This window comes from Sinocyclocheilus grahami, unplaced genomic scaffold, assembly GCF_001515645.1.
Source record: "Sinocyclocheilus grahami isolate Dianchi unplaced genomic scaffold, SAMN03320097.WGS_v1.1 scaffold24.1, whole genome shotgun sequence".
NCBI classification, from domain to species: Eukaryota; Metazoa; Chordata; class Actinopteri; order Cypriniformes; family Cyprinidae; genus Sinocyclocheilus; species Sinocyclocheilus grahami.
Window position 1 is genome coordinate 1,750,258 of NW_015505203.1, and position 19,774 is coordinate 1,770,031.

At 37.9% G+C, this 19,774-nt stretch overlaps 1 protein-coding gene across 1 annotated transcript in view; it reads right to left on the reverse strand.

The window, feature by feature from the left end:
• The window catches only part of LOC107563152 (sushi, von Willebrand factor type A, EGF and pentraxin domain-containing protein 1-like), a 33,344-nt gene extending 13,686 nt beyond the window's left edge, over positions 1 to 19,658 (reverse strand). The window contains exons 1-29 of the mRNA XM_016247950.1: positions 19,610 to 19,658; positions 18,339 to 18,518; positions 16,008 to 16,202; positions 13,705 to 13,823; positions 13,472 to 13,601; positions 13,226 to 13,333; positions 10,790 to 10,921; positions 10,381 to 10,572; positions 10,068 to 10,189; positions 9,827 to 9,932; positions 9,292 to 9,489; positions 8,943 to 9,179; positions 8,518 to 8,679; positions 8,184 to 8,345; positions 7,451 to 7,612; positions 6,296 to 6,384; positions 5,683 to 5,779; positions 5,271 to 5,384; positions 4,361 to 4,474; positions 3,574 to 3,775; positions 3,292 to 3,449; positions 2,542 to 2,740; positions 2,167 to 2,342; positions 1,911 to 2,035; positions 1,696 to 1,819; positions 1,229 to 1,399; positions 713 to 886; positions 427 to 546; positions 125 to 301 (exon numbers count right to left, since the gene is read on the reverse strand). Of these exons, the coding sequence (XP_016103436.1) occupies positions 125 to 301; positions 427 to 546; positions 713 to 886; positions 1,229 to 1,399; positions 1,696 to 1,819; positions 1,911 to 2,035; positions 2,167 to 2,342; positions 2,542 to 2,740; positions 3,292 to 3,449; positions 3,574 to 3,775; positions 4,361 to 4,474; positions 5,271 to 5,384; positions 5,683 to 5,779; positions 6,296 to 6,384; positions 7,451 to 7,612; positions 8,184 to 8,345; positions 8,518 to 8,679; positions 8,943 to 9,179; positions 9,292 to 9,489; positions 9,827 to 9,932; positions 10,068 to 10,189; positions 10,381 to 10,572; positions 10,790 to 10,921; positions 13,226 to 13,333; positions 13,472 to 13,601; positions 13,705 to 13,731 (3,778 nt within the window). The 5' untranslated portion in view covers positions 13,732 to 13,823; positions 16,008 to 16,202; positions 18,339 to 18,518; positions 19,610 to 19,658. The remainder of the gene's footprint in view (positions 1 to 124; positions 302 to 426; positions 547 to 712; positions 887 to 1,228; positions 1,400 to 1,695; positions 1,820 to 1,910; positions 2,036 to 2,166; positions 2,343 to 2,541; positions 2,741 to 3,291; positions 3,450 to 3,573; positions 3,776 to 4,360; positions 4,475 to 5,270; positions 5,385 to 5,682; positions 5,780 to 6,295; positions 6,385 to 7,450; positions 7,613 to 8,183; positions 8,346 to 8,517; positions 8,680 to 8,942; positions 9,180 to 9,291; positions 9,490 to 9,826; positions 9,933 to 10,067; positions 10,190 to 10,380; positions 10,573 to 10,789; positions 10,922 to 13,225; positions 13,334 to 13,471; positions 13,602 to 13,704; positions 13,824 to 16,007; positions 16,203 to 18,338; positions 18,519 to 19,609) is intronic.
• Between the last annotated feature and the right edge of the window lie 116 nt (positions 19,659 to 19,774).

The window sequence follows — 19,774 nt, forward strand, 5'->3', positions numbered from 1 at the left end:
TAATTATCTGAATAAAAAAAAAAAAATTTCTTTCAAAACAATCATATTTACACCAAATGTTGAATGGACCAGTGAATGCAGGCACAGAACAGCTCCAATAAACAGATATAAAAGCTAGGCCTACCTTTGCAGTATGGGACATCTCCTTTCCAAATTCCTTCTTCTGTGCAGGATAGATGGGATGAGCCGATCAATTCAAAGCCTTCCTTACAGGAAAAGACCACCTCACTGCCCATGATGAAATTACTGCCCTCACGGTGGCCAAACTCAGGAAAACCTGGATCTTTACATTTAACCGGCTCTAGTGAGAATAAAAAAAAATTAATAATTTTCTTTAGTTAATAAACATGTTACTGTGTGGGCTGTAAGCGCAGTCATCTGCAACCTGTGGAAACTATAAATGTCCAGTTTAGGAGATTGTGTTACCTGTACAGTTTCTTCCATCTCCACTGTAAGGAGGTATGCAGGTGCATATATGAGAGCCATCGGTGTTTTGACAACTAGCATGCTCATCACATTCAGAGCCCAGAGAACATTCATCCACATCTGTAATATGAGCACAAACCAACACAACAAAGACAAACAAAATGTAAAATTATATTCTAGGTTCCAGGTGCACCTGAGTATAGTGATGCTTGATAACTCTGGTATAGACCTATTGTCTATTGAAAGCTTCTCTCAGGTTCTTTCCCTGATTTGCTGTGTATCTTACCCAGACATGCAGGTGGGTTGCCAATCCATTTACCATTGTTGGTACACAACATCTTACTCTCCCCTAGCAAGTAGAACCCTGGTTTACACTGATAAAGCACTGTGCTCCCAGCATAGAAATCCTCTCCATGATACTGCCCATGCTCCAGGTCAGGCGGAAGACCACATTCCACACCTACAGATAAAGAGAAAGGCCCTGGTACAGATTAATGATGGTCCTAGTACTGGGTAATGAGTAATGTTAATACTACATTGCGAGTATATGGAGTACATGTGAGTATGTGCACAAACTATTCATCTATTTGTGTTATGGCATGTGCTTATCTACATTTGAAAATGTTCAATTTAAGTTGTATGATTGTACATCAGTACAGTGTAAGTATATTTGTAAATGTGGCTGGCCGTTTAAACAACCATACGTACCAAATGACCATAATTTTGAACGTGTGGTTGTTTAAACAGCCAGCTATGCTTTTGTGTGTCCTCTGTTGCATATCTGTGCATTCACATCACTCACGTTCACATATTGGTTCTGCGTGGCTCCACTGGCCTCTGTTTAGGCACTGCTGCACCGGCTCCCCCACCAGATAGAACCCGGGACTGCAGGAGAACTGCACCTTAGAGCCTGGACTCACAGCTTTAGTGGATGAGCGCAGTTGAGGAACAGAAGCATCCACCAGGGGGCAGTCTAACAAAGACCAAAACAGTGGACAATAAATGTTACACTTTCTCACAAGTACATAAAAACATACTTACCTGACTGATTTATGATCCATTAGTCTCAAAGTTTATAATGATTTATATGCGTTAGGTTGGTACATATAAGGATACATTTGATAAAAATATGAGTATTGTTGTTACTCTGTGGCAGTTAGTCTCCTAAAATGAGAAAGGTTATAGAAAATTCACTACAAGGACAGCAGTGTTTTGTTCCCCCATGCAATGGTTGAATAATAATAATATATGACTTGACTTGATTCTTACCAGCACAGAAAACACTCTTGCTGTTGGTCTTTACTCGGCCCGTGACTCCTCCTAAGAAGTCAGGCCATGCAAACACGTTCCCTTTCTGCAGATCACGTGGACAGCTAGTGGCCAGAGACTTGATCTGAGAATAGTAGAAATATAAATTCGGTCTCAGTGAACTTTTTACTCTGGTAACTTAGGAGTAAGAATAAGGAATGTGTATAAACTGTTACCTGCTGTGGTGTTAAAACATAGTTCCATATATTAAGCTGGCTAAGAGTGCCCACAAAGGACTCCACTGGGTTGAAGCCATCTCCCCTCTGGTCCTGATCCTGTCCAAGTACCAGAGCACCCCCTCCTGTTTAAAGTAAGTATAGAGCAGACATTTAAGTTTCGGGACACACATTCTCTTTGAAGCACCATAAGCAGTAATAGTGTCTTAATGAACTGGCAGTTTGTTTGAATTCTTTATTAGGTAAAAAGGTCAACCTGGTATGGTAGTGCCAACGGATAGTCCTTTCCCTCCATCTGAAGGGCTCCCATCAATATAAACTCTCCAATCACCATCCTTGTTGCGCCATGATACACCAATATGGTGCCAGAGGCCATCATTTACTGCTGGGCAGTCAGTGATCCGCTCCTTGCCATTAATGTACAAGACCCACCTGAAAGTAAGAGAGAAACAAAAGGGAACAGGAAAAGAGGAGAATGTAAGAAAAAACAGAGTGACGGATAAACAAGAGTGAGGTGTAGGAAAAAATGAACTTGCATAATGTAAAACTGTTAAACCGATCATAGAATCATAATAATATTTAGTTTAGTTATGCAAATGCAAATTTTGCAACTTTTAAATAAAGCTCTCACCCATTATAGTCAATGAGGAGGAAGGCATTGTCACTTCCTTCCACAGCGTAAGAGATGGGAGTTCCATAATTAACAGTGTCTGATGACCTCATCCAAAACGTACATGTGATCTGTGTAAGTGATGGCATGTGACCATCCATCATCACATAACCATGGATACCAGAAACTTCAAACTCCAGATCAAAAGAGTAGGGCATTTCTGTTTGAAAAAAGGGAAAAGACAGCAGATGATATGTAATTATCAAGGGGTCATATTAATTATCTGAACATTCATAACATTATTTTTTGATCAGTATATTTGTGGTTAACTCGTAATGTCAATAAGGTTTTACCTCAAATAAATAATACATATTTATAAATGACAATTTGATTTATAAAAATCAATTATAAATGATTCTCTTATTGCTAACATGTCAGAAAGATGCAGAAGTTCAAAGCAAATATTTTTGTAGCTTAATTCTAATAAATTACCTTTTTTAACTGGGGAGGAAGTTTTTGGTTCTGAAAAATTACAGTTTGTTGTCACAGTAGATCAAACTTTATCAGAAAACTTCTATGAAAAATATATTCTGTACTGTATAACTGGATGTGAAAATTAAGTCTACTGAATCATTTTAAGTGCTGCTAGGAACTTTTCTTGGAACGCATCTTAATTAAATCTCAATTAAAGTGACACAAAGACTTGTCTCTAACAAGCCTTTATAAAACTTCTCTCTATGATGATGATTTTTCATCTCTTTCCCTCTATACCTGTCTCACACCTGGTTCCGTTGAACCCAGGAGGGCATCGGCAGGTGAAAGTGGCCACTCCATCCATGCAGGTCGCGCCATTCAAACACAAATTTGGATCACAGTTGTCTACGTCCACCTGGCATAGTCTGCCTCTGTATCCATTCACACATTCACACCTGATCGCAAATGTGAGACAAAGTCTGTTATCTATCATATGTCAGTTGTAATAAATACAACGCATTATAACCATCTTCCTAATGCATATGCATAAACAGTTTCTACAAAGGCTTCCTCACTAACCTGAAATCATTGATAGCATCCACACATGTTCCTCCATTCAGACAGGGGGTGCTGTAGCACTCATCAACATCAACCTCACAATTGTCGCCAGTGAAGCCCTGAGGACATGTACAGAAATACCCACCCTCCAAATCTTTACAGACACCTCCGTTTTGACATGGGCTGGAAACACACTCATTTATTTCCAACTCACAACGTGGACCTAGTTGTAAATGACAAAGATAATCCTTGTAACTCGGTGATCGGTGCACTACAAGTTAAGAACTTACAGTTTAATGTATTATATTATAAATGACATTATATGTGACCCTGGGCCACAAAACCAGTCAATTTTAAGGGTCAATTTTTCGAAATTGAGATGTATACATCACCCGAAAGCTGAATAAATAAGCTTTCCATTGATGTCTGGTTTGTTAGGGTGGGACAATATTTGGCTGAGATACAACTATTTGAATATCAGGAATCTGAAGGTGCAAAAAAATCTAAATATTGAGAAAATCGCCTTTAAAGTTGTCCAAATTAAGTTCTTAGCAATGCATATTACTAAACAAAAATTAAGTTTTGATATATTTACAGTAGGAAATTTACTAAATATCTTCATGGAACGTGATCTTTACTTAATGTCCTAATGATTTTTGGCATAAAAGAAAAATCTATAATTTTGACCCATACAATGTATTTTTGGCTATTGCTACAAATATACCCCAGCGACTTAAGACTGGTTTTGTGCTCCAGGGTCACATACACGTATGTAAGTGGACAGGTGTAGCAGAGGTGCGGTGCTGACCTGTGAATCCATCTGGACAGCTGCATATAAAGTGATTCACTTCATCCACACAGAGTCCTTCATTCAAACATGGAGAAGAGCTGCACTCGTTCACCTCTGCCTCACACATCAAGCCTTCCAGAGACAAAATATAACACACAAAAACATATGGAATATCATTTTACCTCACACTGGTGACAATCAACAAGCAGCCAATACTTAAATATTCCTATTAGAATTTATATTACCATACTATTTAATCAACCTTAAGTTTAATCACAGTCTCTGGGCAGATTTCTTTTACCATACAATTTTTTAAAATGACGATGTCATTACGCACATTTTATCAGTAAAAAAGGAAAATGATTGTGCAAACTTTTTAGGCATTTTTACTTTGTCAATAACAGAACAGTACAAGTGGATGGAAACTTGGCTAATGTTGAATATTATTACTTTAAAAATATTAAACAGTTTACACACTGTTTGAGATCATATTTCATTATATTTGTTTTGATTTGTCTTCGTACTTTTATTATATTGTTTTCAAATTTTGCCTCTCTTGCCACCTCAAATAAAACACCCCAGACACACAGTTGAAAAAGAACAAAAACACTTCAATTCAATTCTCTATATCTAGGGCACCCACATGCTTAATCATGGCCACGTTTTAAAGAGGAGACCTGAATGGAAAAAGTGCTGTAAGGTTCTGAGAATGAGAGCTTGTGTAGTTCCACTGCCAGACTCAAGAGATTCAGAGACAGCTAAATCCATCACAATGGTTAGACTAAAGGAAAGTTTCAGAACCCTCAACAGAGAGGAATTTGGGATTTGGGGTTTAATTGCCTCAAACATTTCAACCGTAGAACTCAGCTTTTACAGTTACATTGGGATTCCCCAGTGTGAAGCTGAGCTGATGTCACTTTTCTCTTACCTACAAACCCAGGCTGACACTGACACTGGAAATCTCCCATGCCATCTCTGCACAAGCCACCATTTTGACAAGGAGTAGAATCACATTCATCAATGTCGCTCTCACACTTGGCTCCTGTAAGGCAATGGATGAGGAAAATGAGGAAAAAAGTGGGCAGTGATTCATCTAAATCACAGAGGCTGAGGTAAATCTATCAACATTATATAGTATATTACCAGACTAACTGAATTATTAAAACTAATTTAGTTGGCTCAACCGAGTTGTCCCAAAAACCATTTGATACACATTGCAGTACGCAGAACTACAGAAAGTACGAGAAAACGGTACATAGGACAAAGGTTAGAAACTGACTGAACTTAACAGCTGGTTTTTCAGTGTTACTAGTGAGTTATGGCAACAGAACATGCCAAACCTGTGAATCCTGGAAGACAGGTGCATACATATCCAACGCCGACTTCCTCACAAGTGCCTTGGTTTTGACACGGATTCAGGAGACATTCATGGAACATCTGCAGCAGAGAGAAGAACTACCTTTTCAGCTATTTTACTTCAGCCCACAGGGGGTGCTGTGACACCAACAATACAATAGGCAACAACAATAGGTAAGGTTCACTATTCACCAAAAACATATCTGAATGTCATTTAATAAATTTCATTTAAAAAATGGCAACGCAATTGGCACCTTCAAACAAAATGATACAATAACTTTCTTTAGTAATATTTTAACTAAAGTAAAAACTATTTAGTGATTTTATGATGTCAGTTTTTTTCAATTTCACGCAACTTAAATTAGGATCACATAAATTAGGAACATGATCCAATACTTTTGTGAAATGTTGTTTGTGCTATCTTTCCTTCAAATAATACACTTGGTATTTAGTATTTAATGCAAAGGCATATATACATTTATAGGTCCCAATTCTTTTTAGGGTCACTGTATGTGATCCCAACATACAAAGAACACATTTCAAAGATTCATTTAAAAGATTTGGGTACCAACTACTGATAGTGAGAAGACGACTCACCTGGCTACTGGCTTGATAACCCTTTCTCACAACAACTTCTGGCGCTGCAGTTGCACTTTCCTCTTTAGGCAGGAAACTAGAGCCAAAGCCTGAGTCAGACCAAGAGAAAAGAGGGAAAAAAAGTACAAGGAGGAGACAGAAATGAGAAAATGAAAAAGACAGAATAAGCACAACACACGCATAAAAAAGATGTGAAAGAGGAGAATTTGCTGTCAAAACTGGAAAACATTTTCCAAAGGCATTCATCATCCTCATCTTTTCCACACTGAGGCACTTTTTTTCCTGCGTGTACAGAGAATCAGATTCCATTATATGCATTGGATTCTCATTGCAAGTCGTTCATACACCTACCCAAAGTCTGAAAATGACCTATATATTCCATTGATGAATGAATGAAGAAACGCTCTACACTCCATGGTCTTGCACAAGCATCACTTCATATCACATTAAAGGTGAAGCGTGACATTTATTTATGTTAAAATGCTACCGCTTACCAAGCCTACCTATAATAAGCTGTTTAGCAGACAACTGACGAGTGGAAACAACCATTATTTTTGAAATTCTGGTTACTGGTCCCACTGGTGACGCAGACATTACGTGCATAAACTATTCATACCCAGCATCAGATCTGGACACATACACTACCATTCAAAAGTTTGGGGTCACTAAGATTTTTAAAGAACTTAATACTTTTATTCAGCAAGGACACATTAAATTGATCAGAAATGACAGTAAAGACATTTATAATGTTACAACGTATTTCTATTTCAAATAAATGCTGTTCTTTTTAACTTACTATTCATCAAAGAATCCTAAAAATATTAAGCAATACAACCATTTTCAAAATTGATAATAATAAGAAGTGTTTCTTAAGCACCAAGCCAGCATATTAGAATGATTTCTGAAGGATCATGTGACACTGAAGACTGGAGTAATGATGCTGAAAATTCAGCTTTACATCACAGGAATAAATTACATTATAAATATTTTAAATTGTAATAACATTTTACAATACAACTTTTTTGTACTGTATTTTTGTTAAATAAATTAAATAAAAGCTTTGGTGAGCACAAGACACAAAATTGAATGGTAGTGTACTGAATGGCAGGAAAACAAAGAGAAATAAAATGACTGGAATAAATGTAAAAAACATACTGGAGCACTGCTGGATAGCTTTGGCCCCTGTTATTGTGGTGGTACCATAAAAGGGGCAAGAAAGGCAGTAGGAACGGCCCTCCTCAGGCTGGTAATAATCTCTGGGACATGGGTAACACGGAACAAGACCTGTCCGGGAGAAATGACCTGCGGAACATGGTACTGGAAAGACAGAAAGAAAGAGAAACCAAATGGTAATTTTCTTATAAATCTAGCTTTTATGTTTATCTTATATGTGACCCCGGACCACAAAACCAGTCATAAGGGCCAATTTTTTTAAATTGAGAGTTATACATCATCTGAAAGCTGAATAAATAAGCTTTTCATTAATGTATGGTTTGTTAGAATAGGACAATATTTGGCTGAGATTTGGATTTGAAAATCTGGAATCTGAGGGTACAAAAAAATCGAAATATTGAGGAAATCGCCTTTAAAGTTGTCCAAATGAAGTTCTTAGCAATGCATATTAGATATTACTAATCAGAAATTAAGTTTTGATATATTTATGGTAAGAAATTTACAAAATATCTTCATGGAACATGATCTTTACTTAATATCCTAATGATTTTTGGCATAAAAAAAAATCGATAATTTTGACCCATACAATGTTTTTTTGGCAATTGCTAAAAATATACCTCAGCGACTTGAGACTGGTTTTGTGCTCCAGGGTCACATATGTTTAAGTACTTCTTAGGTGTGTTTTAGCGATAATTCTTCAGTTGTTACATCTCACCACCGCACTCTTTGACATCTAGAGCCCCTCTATTGACAGTGGTTGTGGTGGGAGGGCAGGGCAGACAGGCCCGAGAGCCGAAATCTGGCTGGTATTCCCCTAAAGGACAGGACTCACAGGTCTCCAACCCGGTTAATGACGAGCTGCCAGGCTGGCACTGCGCTGGAAACATGCACACACATGCAGGTATGCGCACACACACAATCACAGAGACACACTTTGAGATCCCATCTACAGTATAAGTGGTTTTCTACTGGAATGGAGTGATGAGTAGGTTTATGAACAAACATACAGACAGATAATTTTAGATAAATAAATCAAGTTTACTGATTACCTTTGCACTCTGCCAGGCTGCGTGAATGGAGGTACGGAGTGGAGAAGCCATCTGGGCATGACTTACACTCCATCTGCCCCTCCTCATCCTGATACGACCCTCTCCAGCAGCTCTCACACTCGCCATACTCCAGGGAGAAATACGTCCCTACTGGGCATTGCACTATGGGTCAAAACCAACAAGGAGGTCACAAAGGTGTTTGTTACCAATTCATATGCAACTGGCTGGCAATTTGCAAAACCGTTTTTTTTATGGTAAACTTGCAGTTAAATTGTGGCAAATGTTTTCCAGACGTTTGAAGCTCTTCACCCTAACCCACAAACACTTAAATGCCTGTCACATTTTTAGTCTGGAATCTATATCAGATGTGCCCTTTTGAATGTATCTTGTGGATTTCATTGAATGTAGTTCATTTTTAAACTCACCACACACCCTGCCTTTGAGAACAGACCCTGGCCGGCAGTACAGCGTTGCTTTTTTTTTACTTTCCAAGGATTTGGGGTCCGCTACGATCATCTCTGATGACACATGGAAGGTAGAGAACGGTTGCTTGCTCAGTGTCCGCTTAAGCCGGTTGGTCAGCTGCTCAAGTGCCCTCAGTAAACGTCTTTGATTGACTATTTCCGCTGAGTCATTCCTCGACAAGGGCAGTGGGATGCTTGCTGGGAAAAAGGAATGGTGTTGGGAGAAGTTGCAACTAGCTTTGGATGTAAAACTGATTTTGAATTAGGCACAGGGCCTAACTAGTTAGCCTAATAGTTGGTATTTCTCTACCTGTGATGTTGAAATGAATTTGTATCTTTTGCTCTCTGGTAGGGCCAGTGATTTTACGATGGCGTTTGGTCCTCATGTGATAGCCATGCTGTGATGAACCATCTTGCTGCAAGTGGTGCTCTGGAGCAAAACCAGTGTCAAAATATGCGTAGTCCTGGCCATTTTGAGAGCCCCAATTACTGCCCCATCCTCCAGCACCTGAGGAGGAGAAAAAAGAAATGACAGTTTATGACCAATTTAATCTATAAGAAAATAATTGAAAAATAAATGTAAGAAAAAATAGTTTAATAGTTTTAAAAAAGTGTTCATGTGGGGGGAAAACAATTTTAAAAACAATCTTATCAGTGAAAATTAATATTTAATATATTTAATTTAATTAATTTTCATTTTAGTTAGTAATTAATCTAGCAATCTTCAATTTACATTTATTTAAAAAAATGTGTTTGTTTAATATTATTTTATTTCATTTCAGCTTTATTTCAATTACCAAAAACAATAATAACACAGCCTAGTGAAAAGGCATGCCATTATTTACCAATAGCAAATCCATTTGGATAATCATAGTTATACTCCAGACACTGTCCAGGTAAAGTCATTTCCAGTTTGCAGGTAACATTATCTCCACCGCAGATTTTAGGAACCTATGGGATTATGATTATTTAAAAAAAAAAAAAAAAGAAGAAAAAAAACAATGAGGGATAACAAGATATAATTCAAGTCATGTGGCCACAGTACATGTACTGTACATGTCTATACACTTGTGTGTCAGATCTCACCATATCTTTAAGAACAGTTGAAAACTCCCCCGTGAAGGACTTTAGCAAGTCAAGGTCATCACAGTGGGATGCTTTAAATAGCATCTCAAAGGGTTTAAAGCCATTGTTTGCAATTCTGTTCACTGTAAATGGGAGATAGGGGACACACATACATACATAATACCTTTTACATACATAAGCTAAAAGAAAAGCATAAAAATTAGGAGATTTGTCTGTGCAGTGTCTAAGACAGTATATGTCTGAATCTGTAATTGGAAAATACGTAGAGCAATAATGAAAGACAAATGTTGAGCAAGAGTGAAGCAATACTCACGGGAGCAATCAGGTCTGTCTGGTGAACGGGGCGGCTCCCAGAGTCCATTATTGGCACAAAAGTAGCTGTGCACGGCATCATGGGTGAGACTGTAACCCTGTCTGCATATCAGAGAGCAGTTTGTTCCTTCCTCTGTCTTGGCACATGAGAAATCCCCATTCACTGGCACGAATGGCTTCTCACAGGTTGAACCTGAGGTTAGAAACAGCCTTTAGCGCCACTGAATTAATTAGTTTATTTAAATAGGAACAGTGTAATCTGGAAAAAAATCACAGCATTTAGCTTAACTGGCTAGATAGATCCAAAGTCAGATTATAGCAGAGTACTTTATTTCTTAAGAAAATAAAACATGCTGTGTGGAATGACATTTCTTAATCAACAATGAATCAACCATGCAAACATACAGTACCTTGTACAGTAATGATGAGTTCACAGGTACGGTTGTTTCCAGAAGGGTCAGTGGCTGTGTAGTACACTACAGTTTCTCCAACAGGAAATACATCTCCAGATGAGTGAGTACTAGAGATATTCAGATAGGCTCCTGAGAAGGAAAAATAAACAAGTAAATTACTTAATACAGGCTAGGAAGCAGCACACTATTATATAGACAACCATTCAAAAGTTTGGGTCCAGTAAGATTAAAAAAAAAAAAAACTTGATACTTTTATTCATAACAGATGCATTAAATTGATCAACAGCAACAGGTTTTCAGTTAGCAGCATATTAGAATGATTTCTGAAGGATCATGTGACATTAGACTAGTGTAATGGCTGGTAAAATTCAGTTTTGCCATCACAGGAATAAACTGCATTTTAAAATATATTAAATAAGAAAACAATTTCACAGTATCACTTTTACTGCCTTGTTGAGCATAAAAGACTTAATTCAAAAACATTTAAACATCTTACTGACCCCAAACTTTGGTACAGTAGTGAATACCTCATGTAATGTTATATAAAATCAATATGTGCCTGTATATTTAATTTGCAAAAACAAACAAACAAAACATCTCTAGTAATCTCTCTCTTTGCAGCTATAACCACTTACAGAGTTCTGGGAAGGCTTTCTACTAGATGCTGGAACATGGCTGCAGGATTTGTTCCCATTCAGACAAAAGCGTGTCCAATTCATCCCAAAGGTGTTCAGTTGAGGCTAGGTCTGGGCTTTGTGAAGGCCAGAGAAGTTCTTACACACCAGACTCAGTTATCAGTTTTTCTGCAGACTTTGCTTTGTGCACTAGGGTATCATTATGCTCGAGCATAAAAGTGTCTTCCCCAAAATGTTGCAACAAATTTGGAAGCACACAATTCCCTAGAACGTCACTGTGTGGTGTAGTATTAAGATTTATCTTCACTGGAATTACTAGAATAGCTAAACCCGTTAATTAGAGGCGGGTGTACACATACTATTGGCCATGTAGTGTATATACGCTTGCATCTGTTTGCAATATTGCAGACACATCGCTTTAGTTGTGCAATCTGCCATTAGCCAATGATGTAACAGGTACTTTCACAGACATTACCACAGGGAGCAATGTGGAGCTCCACAAGGACTCGCTCTGGTCAACCACAAAGTCCTACAAAGGGTGCTATGCTACTGTACTGCTCCTCATGAGGCCTGGGAATAATAGGCCTTGGTGCCAGAGGAGAGTAATTGCTAGATTGTTTAATGACACAGAACTAAGGGTGCTACACTGTGGTCAGACAATAGAGTCTTTCAAGGATCATATACACTCTACACACTCAAAGACACACATGCTTATTTGCATGCACATATCAGTAGCCACAACTGTAATGAAACCTTCATACATATATCTACTAAAATAAGGTTTTGTGACCACACTGAGGCTGCTTGTCAACGTCACACCACACTACCCCAACGTCAGCATGTTTTGTTTTTCCATGCCCACACCCTGACGCTGATTTATATTTAGTACAGACAAAACTCCCTCCAAAACCCGGCAGACCCAGACATTTGTCAGACAGTTTGGAATAGCCCTGGAACTTCTCTCTGGAAAAGTGTGTGTGTGTCTGTGTATTCACGTCTGAACTGGTTAAGAACAAAATTAATTATCTTGCGGAATCTGCAGTGCATGTGCAGTTGCACAAATGCATTTGTGTGCACAAATTATTTATCTTATCTTATCTTTTCTTATCTTGTTTTATTCTAACACAACAACTGTGGTTAACTCCATACTCCATAACCACTGTATCATAAACTTAATTTCTTTCTTTGTTCACTGTTTTTGCAGTTCTAGGATAAAACTAAAGTCATTTTACCTGTCCAAGACCAAAATCCTGACTCCAATCCTTATCGCTGCTTAAGGTGCCAAATCAATAAATATTTTTTGTAGGAAAGCATTTCCTTCCCAGAGTTCTTAAAATGTTCATAAATCAAACCATTTCCATTCCTTGCAGCTACTAAAAGTTAATTCAACCTCCACAGGTGTCCTGAATCAAAGCCTCTCTGTGATGATTGTACCAAACGTCAATTCCTGAAGATTCATTTTCTCACGCACCAGATTCAAGATCATTCCAGTAAGGCCTACAATTTCCTGGACCTGTTTACTATTTTATCTGAACATAAAAATAAAGTATAAACATGGCCTAACAATTGACATTGTTCCTCTATTTGCGGTCTATATTTATTAAAATAGTAAAAAATCATGTTAAATTATTTGAGTACGACCGAATTTATATTCATGAGTACCCTTTCTCCTATTTAAAGGAGTAACTGATGATATAATTTGCCAGAAAACATGCAGCCTAACTTTAAATTCTGCTTAGTGCACCTTTAAACACTTTTTTGTCTTTTTCACGCTCTTAAAAATTAAACTTGTATTTACCAGAATTGTCTGAAAACTGAGGTTCTTCCCAGTATACTGCAGTTTTTTTCCCAGTGGCTTTAACGGTGGGTGGAGATCGACACCTGTCAATCAAGGGGGGTTCCGTATCTAAGAGAACAGAGTATAGAACAAAGCTATTATACTGCAAATGGCAAAAATTTATATATTATAGTGCTTTGGCAAAAACACAACATTTAAATAAGACCATGTAAATTACTATCAGTTGTAGATGGAATCCAACCTCACCAACTACAGTAACAGTGAAAGAGCAGTTGGCCTTGTTTCCTGTGCGGTCGGTTGCTGTGTAAGTTATGAACTCAGTTCCTACAGGGAAAGGCTGCATGGGGTTTAGAACAGGGGTCACCTGCACCACAACCTGAGGAAGAAAGGCAAAACCTAATTTTAAAACAAATACACAAAACCTGCTCCTTTGACTCAAAATGGAAAATAAAAAATTAAAGAGCTGATGTAAAACTCACCTCATCTCCAGAATTGTCCCCAAGCATGGGTGCACTCAAACTGATGTTAGCTGACCTCTGATGTTCATCTGTCTCTGTGATGACATCACCAGGACACTGAATCCATGGAGGCTCTATATCTACAGAGGAGAAAATCAGTTCAGGGCTCGAAAGTCTCCATAACGTCAACCCCATTACCAATTACTGATTTAATTACTGATGTAAACATGCCATAATGATTTCACTCATTACCTCTAGCTATCTCATCGTATGCGCTATGTAAAACATCTGTAATGTAAAAAGTCATCCCTTTTGGAGTGGAACGTTTTTATCATTTAAAAAAAAAAGTCTAAATAGTCAAAAATGAAAACTCTGTCGCCATTTACTCAATCTCATGTTGTTTCAAACCTGTAAGAGTAAGTTTCTTTTATGGAACAAAAAAGATGATATTTTGATAAATGTAAAATATATATATACACATATATATATACAGTATCTCACAGAAGTGAGTACACCCCTCACATTTTTGTAAAAATTTTATTATATCTTTTCACGTGACAACACTGAAGAAATGACACTTTGCTACAATGTAAAGTAGTGAGTACTGTGAGTACACAGCTTGTATAACAGTGTAAATTTGCTGTCCCCTCAAAATAACTCAACACACAGCCATTAATGTCTAAACCGCTGGCCACAAAAGTGAGTACACCCCTAAGTGAAAATGTCCAGTTTGGTACTTTTTTTTCCTGACGTGTTTACGTTTTTGGCAAAAAAAGTCACAGTCATGCAGCATAGACAAAAAAAAATAAAAAATCCATCTTGTCAGTGGCAAATCTTTAAGGACAGACCAAAAAAAAAACATACTCAAGAAGAAAGTTGCTAATGTTTACTGTTTAGATATTTTTACTTGGAAAATAAAGACAAAAATGCTTTTTTTAATGTATAGAAAAAACAGTGTGAACATTCTGCTAAATATCACCATTCGTGTTCACTGGAACAGATAAAGTCAAGGGAGTTTAAAACATGAGGGTGAATAAATGATTCTTGGGTGAACTCTTTGTTTGATGATGTGAGTCTAGATTCATGTTGCGAAGTAGTTGGTGTTGCGGTGATATGATCTATTTACAGAGGTGTATCGTTATCATATAACGATACACCTCTGGCTTCACAATGGCGCCGACGCTGATGGCTGCCTCCGTGGCGTGCTCTGCAGTTGTTTTTATGTTTTTGTTAGTTTGTCCTGTCTTTAGTTATATCCCTGCAATCAGTTTCACCAGAGACAAATTGCTGGACATTCGGAAGTACACACCACCCGATATTTCACCGGTTTTCGACTATTCGGATGTTTTGCTGGACATTGTTGTCGGGGGAGCTGTGGCGCTGATCGAACGCTTCAGGACGCGCAGACGGGGGAAGCAAGCTGGCGCGCTCGTCAAGCTCAGACAGCGCGGATTCAGAACGCCGTTGCCTAGCATCCATCTGGCGAACCTCCGCTCTTTACCCAACGCTCAGAGTATAACATGCTAATCACGTAGTCTGCACTCTCTATCCAAGCCAAACAAATACTTCACTGGTACAGTAATAGGGCCAAAAGAGAACAAAAATTTAAGTTCTGTCATGATTTCCTCACCCTCACATCGTTCCAAACCCATATGTCTGTTCCTTTAATGATACAACTCTCATTTTTACATGAATAGATTCATGTGAAGTCTATGTGCACAGAGCATTTGTTGGTGTTGCTGTGTTGACAGCTATTGACTGACTATTAATATCACATCCAGCTTGGAGTAGAGCTTATTAATCACACAGCCTCTGTTGTCCCTCCAAGCTAAACAAATTCTTTATCATTAGACTAATAGGTCCTAGAAAGAACCCGCATCAGATGCAAACTCTGTCTTCTGCCCTAATCTCTATAGACACTGATGAGCCACAAACTCACATAAATAACAGAAAACACAATCTCTCCTCTCATCAGTAAATCTTAGAGGTTCAGAAGTGAAGGCCAAAACTAATTGATCCTTTGGTTGGTTCCAGCTTGGAGGGGCGGTTTTGATGTTTTATGATCTTGGAACTCTTTAGTTTTATACAATGGTGCAACTTTGTTTGATGATCTTCCACTTATTCTGTTCTTCATCATCTTAAGGTTTCGCAGCAACAAATTTAATGCACCTGTTTTACTGGCAGCACATCTGTCCCATTGCAACACATCATTTTACATCAGAACAAACAGGGAGGTTTCAGCCACATGTGTAGATGTATATGCACAAGGACATGCAAAACATATTATTGTTTGTCATTATAAACACAAACCGAAAACAAATCACCTTTACAGGTTGCTTTATGTAGATTGTCACTCCAGTTTCCAGAAGGCAGACATTTGACTTCAGAGTTACTGATGAGACTGTAACCACGAGGACAGGTTAACTGACACGACGCTCCAGTCCTGACCTCATTCTCTCCACAGGCAGGGGGTGACAAACTGATATGCTTCAAAGTAACAATCGGAGGACAGCGCACCTCTTAGAAAGAGAGAAAGAAAAAGAAACACAGTCAAACATAAACAACAAGCATTTTCCACAAAGAGAGTGAGAGAGAGCATGCAAAAATATCTCCAGAAAGGGAAATGTAAGAGCGGTTGTTGACCACACTGCTTGACATTCTTGGAAACAACCTCAACACACGCATACTCGCACAAGCAAATGATTTTCAGTCTGACATCTGGATCACCCTGTACTGCCAAAGCAAGAGAGAATGATGAGCACAGAAAGAAATCGAGTGAAAGAATTACAGTGAAGACAAGAAAACATGTCATACAACTTAAATGGGCCAAAGGCATTGCTGGAAAATCAGTCCAAACGATCCAACTACAAAGATCGAAGAAATCGAGAAGAGCAAAGCAATGCTGACTGACAGTAGGTAGGGATGGACAGATCAAAAAACATACAGTTATTTAAGAAGCAAGTTTTTAAAAGCTATAAAAGAGTATTTTGACTTGCCATGCTCACAGATGCCTTTTGCTTTTATATAGGAAGCCAAGCATAAGGTGTCTATAGGCCGAGCTGGGTAGTAACTGATTACATGTAATCTGGATTAGGTAATCAGATTACAAAACGAACTACTTGTAATTAGATTAAATTATATTTTTAAATACTCATAATCAGACTACAGTTACAGTTTTATTGATTACATAATTGCATATTATTCACATAAGAGCAATAAATTATTTGTAATTTATTGATTCTCCTTAATTCCTCTTTTTCATCTTTTAAATGTTCCTTTCTAAAATAACCTACACATGACATGGAGGTAAACAAATAAAATATTTAATTTTTTAGTAAGTGTTCTAATGGATTGATGTTATTTTAAAATTATTCATTTTAATTTGACATTTTTATGAATTATTAGCTTTTAATTAAACTCACAAACCCCCTGCAGTTCCTTTACGAACCCCAGTTTGGGAAACCTTGACGTAATGTAGTGTTTAATGCACTTCTTGTTGTTAATAACAATGAATGGAATATATTTTCTTTCTCTTTGTATTTTTATATCAATATGGTACAAGATTTAACTGTTTAAATCAATGTCATAAACGAGTTAGGTCAAAAGTCATCTAAAAGTAATCAAAAAGTAGTCTGAATATATTACCTAAAATGTGTAATGTAATGCAATACACTACTAACTAAAAGTTTTGTCATGTAATTGGTCATCAGTAAAGAACTACAGTTTGTAAGTAATCTACCCAGCTCTGTCTGTAGGTTTGTGGGTAAAAACTGGCTAAGTGGCTGCCACAGCTGACTTTGTGTAGCTGACTACACAAAAATATATGTGATTACAGTTTAAATTTGGCAGGACGATGAGTCTTGCTGTGCACTAATTCTGCCCAACTACCAGTTAAAGAGAGTTTTTAATTTCAGAAACAATCACACTCAAATAAAAACGTTTGTATACAACTCAATTGCACATAAGGTAGTTTTCGTAAAAACTTGTCTTCATGACAGATTTATTTAAACATACATATATAATAAACTGCTCTCTCTAGTGTTTTTATAGCTAAATAACAAACTGTGAACACTAGATAACTTTACTGAGGTAAACGCAACGTTAATTGACATTGTTCACAAGCTGTTTTATTTGATGTCTTTCTTTCAGTTGAAACGCTGATTGAGCTATTTGAGTGAAGCTGTACTTTTTCTTTTAACATACCTTCTAATGTTCATTTGTTTATTTCGCACTATAACTTGTAATAAAGTGGCGCTCCGCGTTGCCACTTGAACTGAAACTGCTACAGTTATCTGTCATGCCACATTTAAGAGTGTCAAAATGGCATTTATTGCTTTAATTTTGTGATAAAATGTACAGGATTTGAAAGCTGAGGTTTTGTTTCAGAAGTAACAAAGCACAAAGCTTTTTTGTGATAATTGGATTGGAGGCGCATTACAAATGTTTTCTGAAGGGAAAACTGTGGTTTGAAAAACCCTGGTTTGTCCATAGGGTCAAATAGAGCTGTTATTATTGCTTTAATCTGTACAGCTTGTAGTCCCTTCATGAATCTGTTTTCTCTTCAGGTAGGTCACTACAATGTAGGTTTTTCAATTTTTCCATCAATTTGCAGCCATTTTATCCCTACATAAACACACATAGAACTGCGATCTTACCGACACACCGGGGCTGTGGTCCACTCCACTGTGAGTTGGCCAGACAGGTGAGTCTAGCTCTGCCCTGCAGCCTATAGCCCTGTTCACAGCGCACCAAACACTCCAGTCTATAGGGGGTGGTCCGCTCACTGCAGTTCAGTACCCCATGACGCGGAGGAGAGAGATCTGGGCAAGAGCGAACTATGGGAAAATACCACACACACCAGACAGGGGTTAGAGCATCGCACAGAAGGTTTGGTCCTGTTATTAAAACTTTGCTGCATTTAAATGAATCCATGAAACGACACTGAGCTAAAATGGACAGCTGGGAGAAACAAAAATGGAAAAGATGGACAGACTAGAGAAGAAGAGAGATTTTAAGAGCAAACGGGAGGGAAAAGAGAAAATGCTTGAGAAGAGGGTGGCTGGTAGCTGCCTGTGTAGCTAAGTCTGTGGTTGGGACTTTGAGACCTGTAATTTATTTCCATACAAAGAAAAACCAAAATATTGTTATTTCAGGCCTGAGGTCACAAGAGAAGGAACTCTTAACAGGTCAACTTGCATACATGCATCTGTCTGAGCGTGTGATTTGGTTTGTGCATATACATATTGTATTCATTTGTTCAAGTGTGTAAGCACTCACATAGTTGGCAAAGCATTAGAGTTTACTTTCTAGCTATCTAAACACACATGAACTCAGAGCGCTGCAGGCCGACAGGCAGAGAAATGGCTTTATGAGCCCCTCTGCACACACGAATACATACTCAAAGGCTGCAGTATATTAGCGTTTCTGGGGGTGATGAAACATATGGGGTGACTAAAGGCCCTTTGAGCTTCCAATTCTGTAACACATAAACTGACAATAAAACCAATATGTTTTTCACTTAGATGGAATTAGAGGCAAAAAAATAACACTAGAGTGGGGAGTGGGCAAGCTAACGAAAGAAAAAGTGAAACAAAAGGAAAAGAAAAAAACAATGAATAAATCAGATTATGTAGACGAAATACTTCCAAGGCACTCACGTGGTAAGATAAAAAAGCTTTAATGAACTTGGCTTAAATCATTACAACTAGTTAAAAGTAGATCTATGCGTTTCGGCAAAACAGCCTTCTTCAGGACACCTGGTGATGATTTATTTGGTGAACATTATTTGATGTTTACCTCCAATGAGCACCAGTGGCTATATAAAGACATCCATGTAGCACTATCTGCTTCTGGTTCTTGTAATGAATAAATCAGTTTGTGTCCCCTTTCAGGGCCTGTGATGTCATAAAATCCAGGTGTGCCTTACCTCTGCAGCTTGGCTGAACTCCTGACCAGGTCCCATCTGGCTGACAGAGTCTGATGGGAAAGATGGTGGGTTTCCTTTCTCAAAAAAGTGCTGGGAATTTTTTTTTAAGCAACTCGTTATTAAATTTCCACACATGCCTTGATGTTTTAATGTATCTATTGAAGA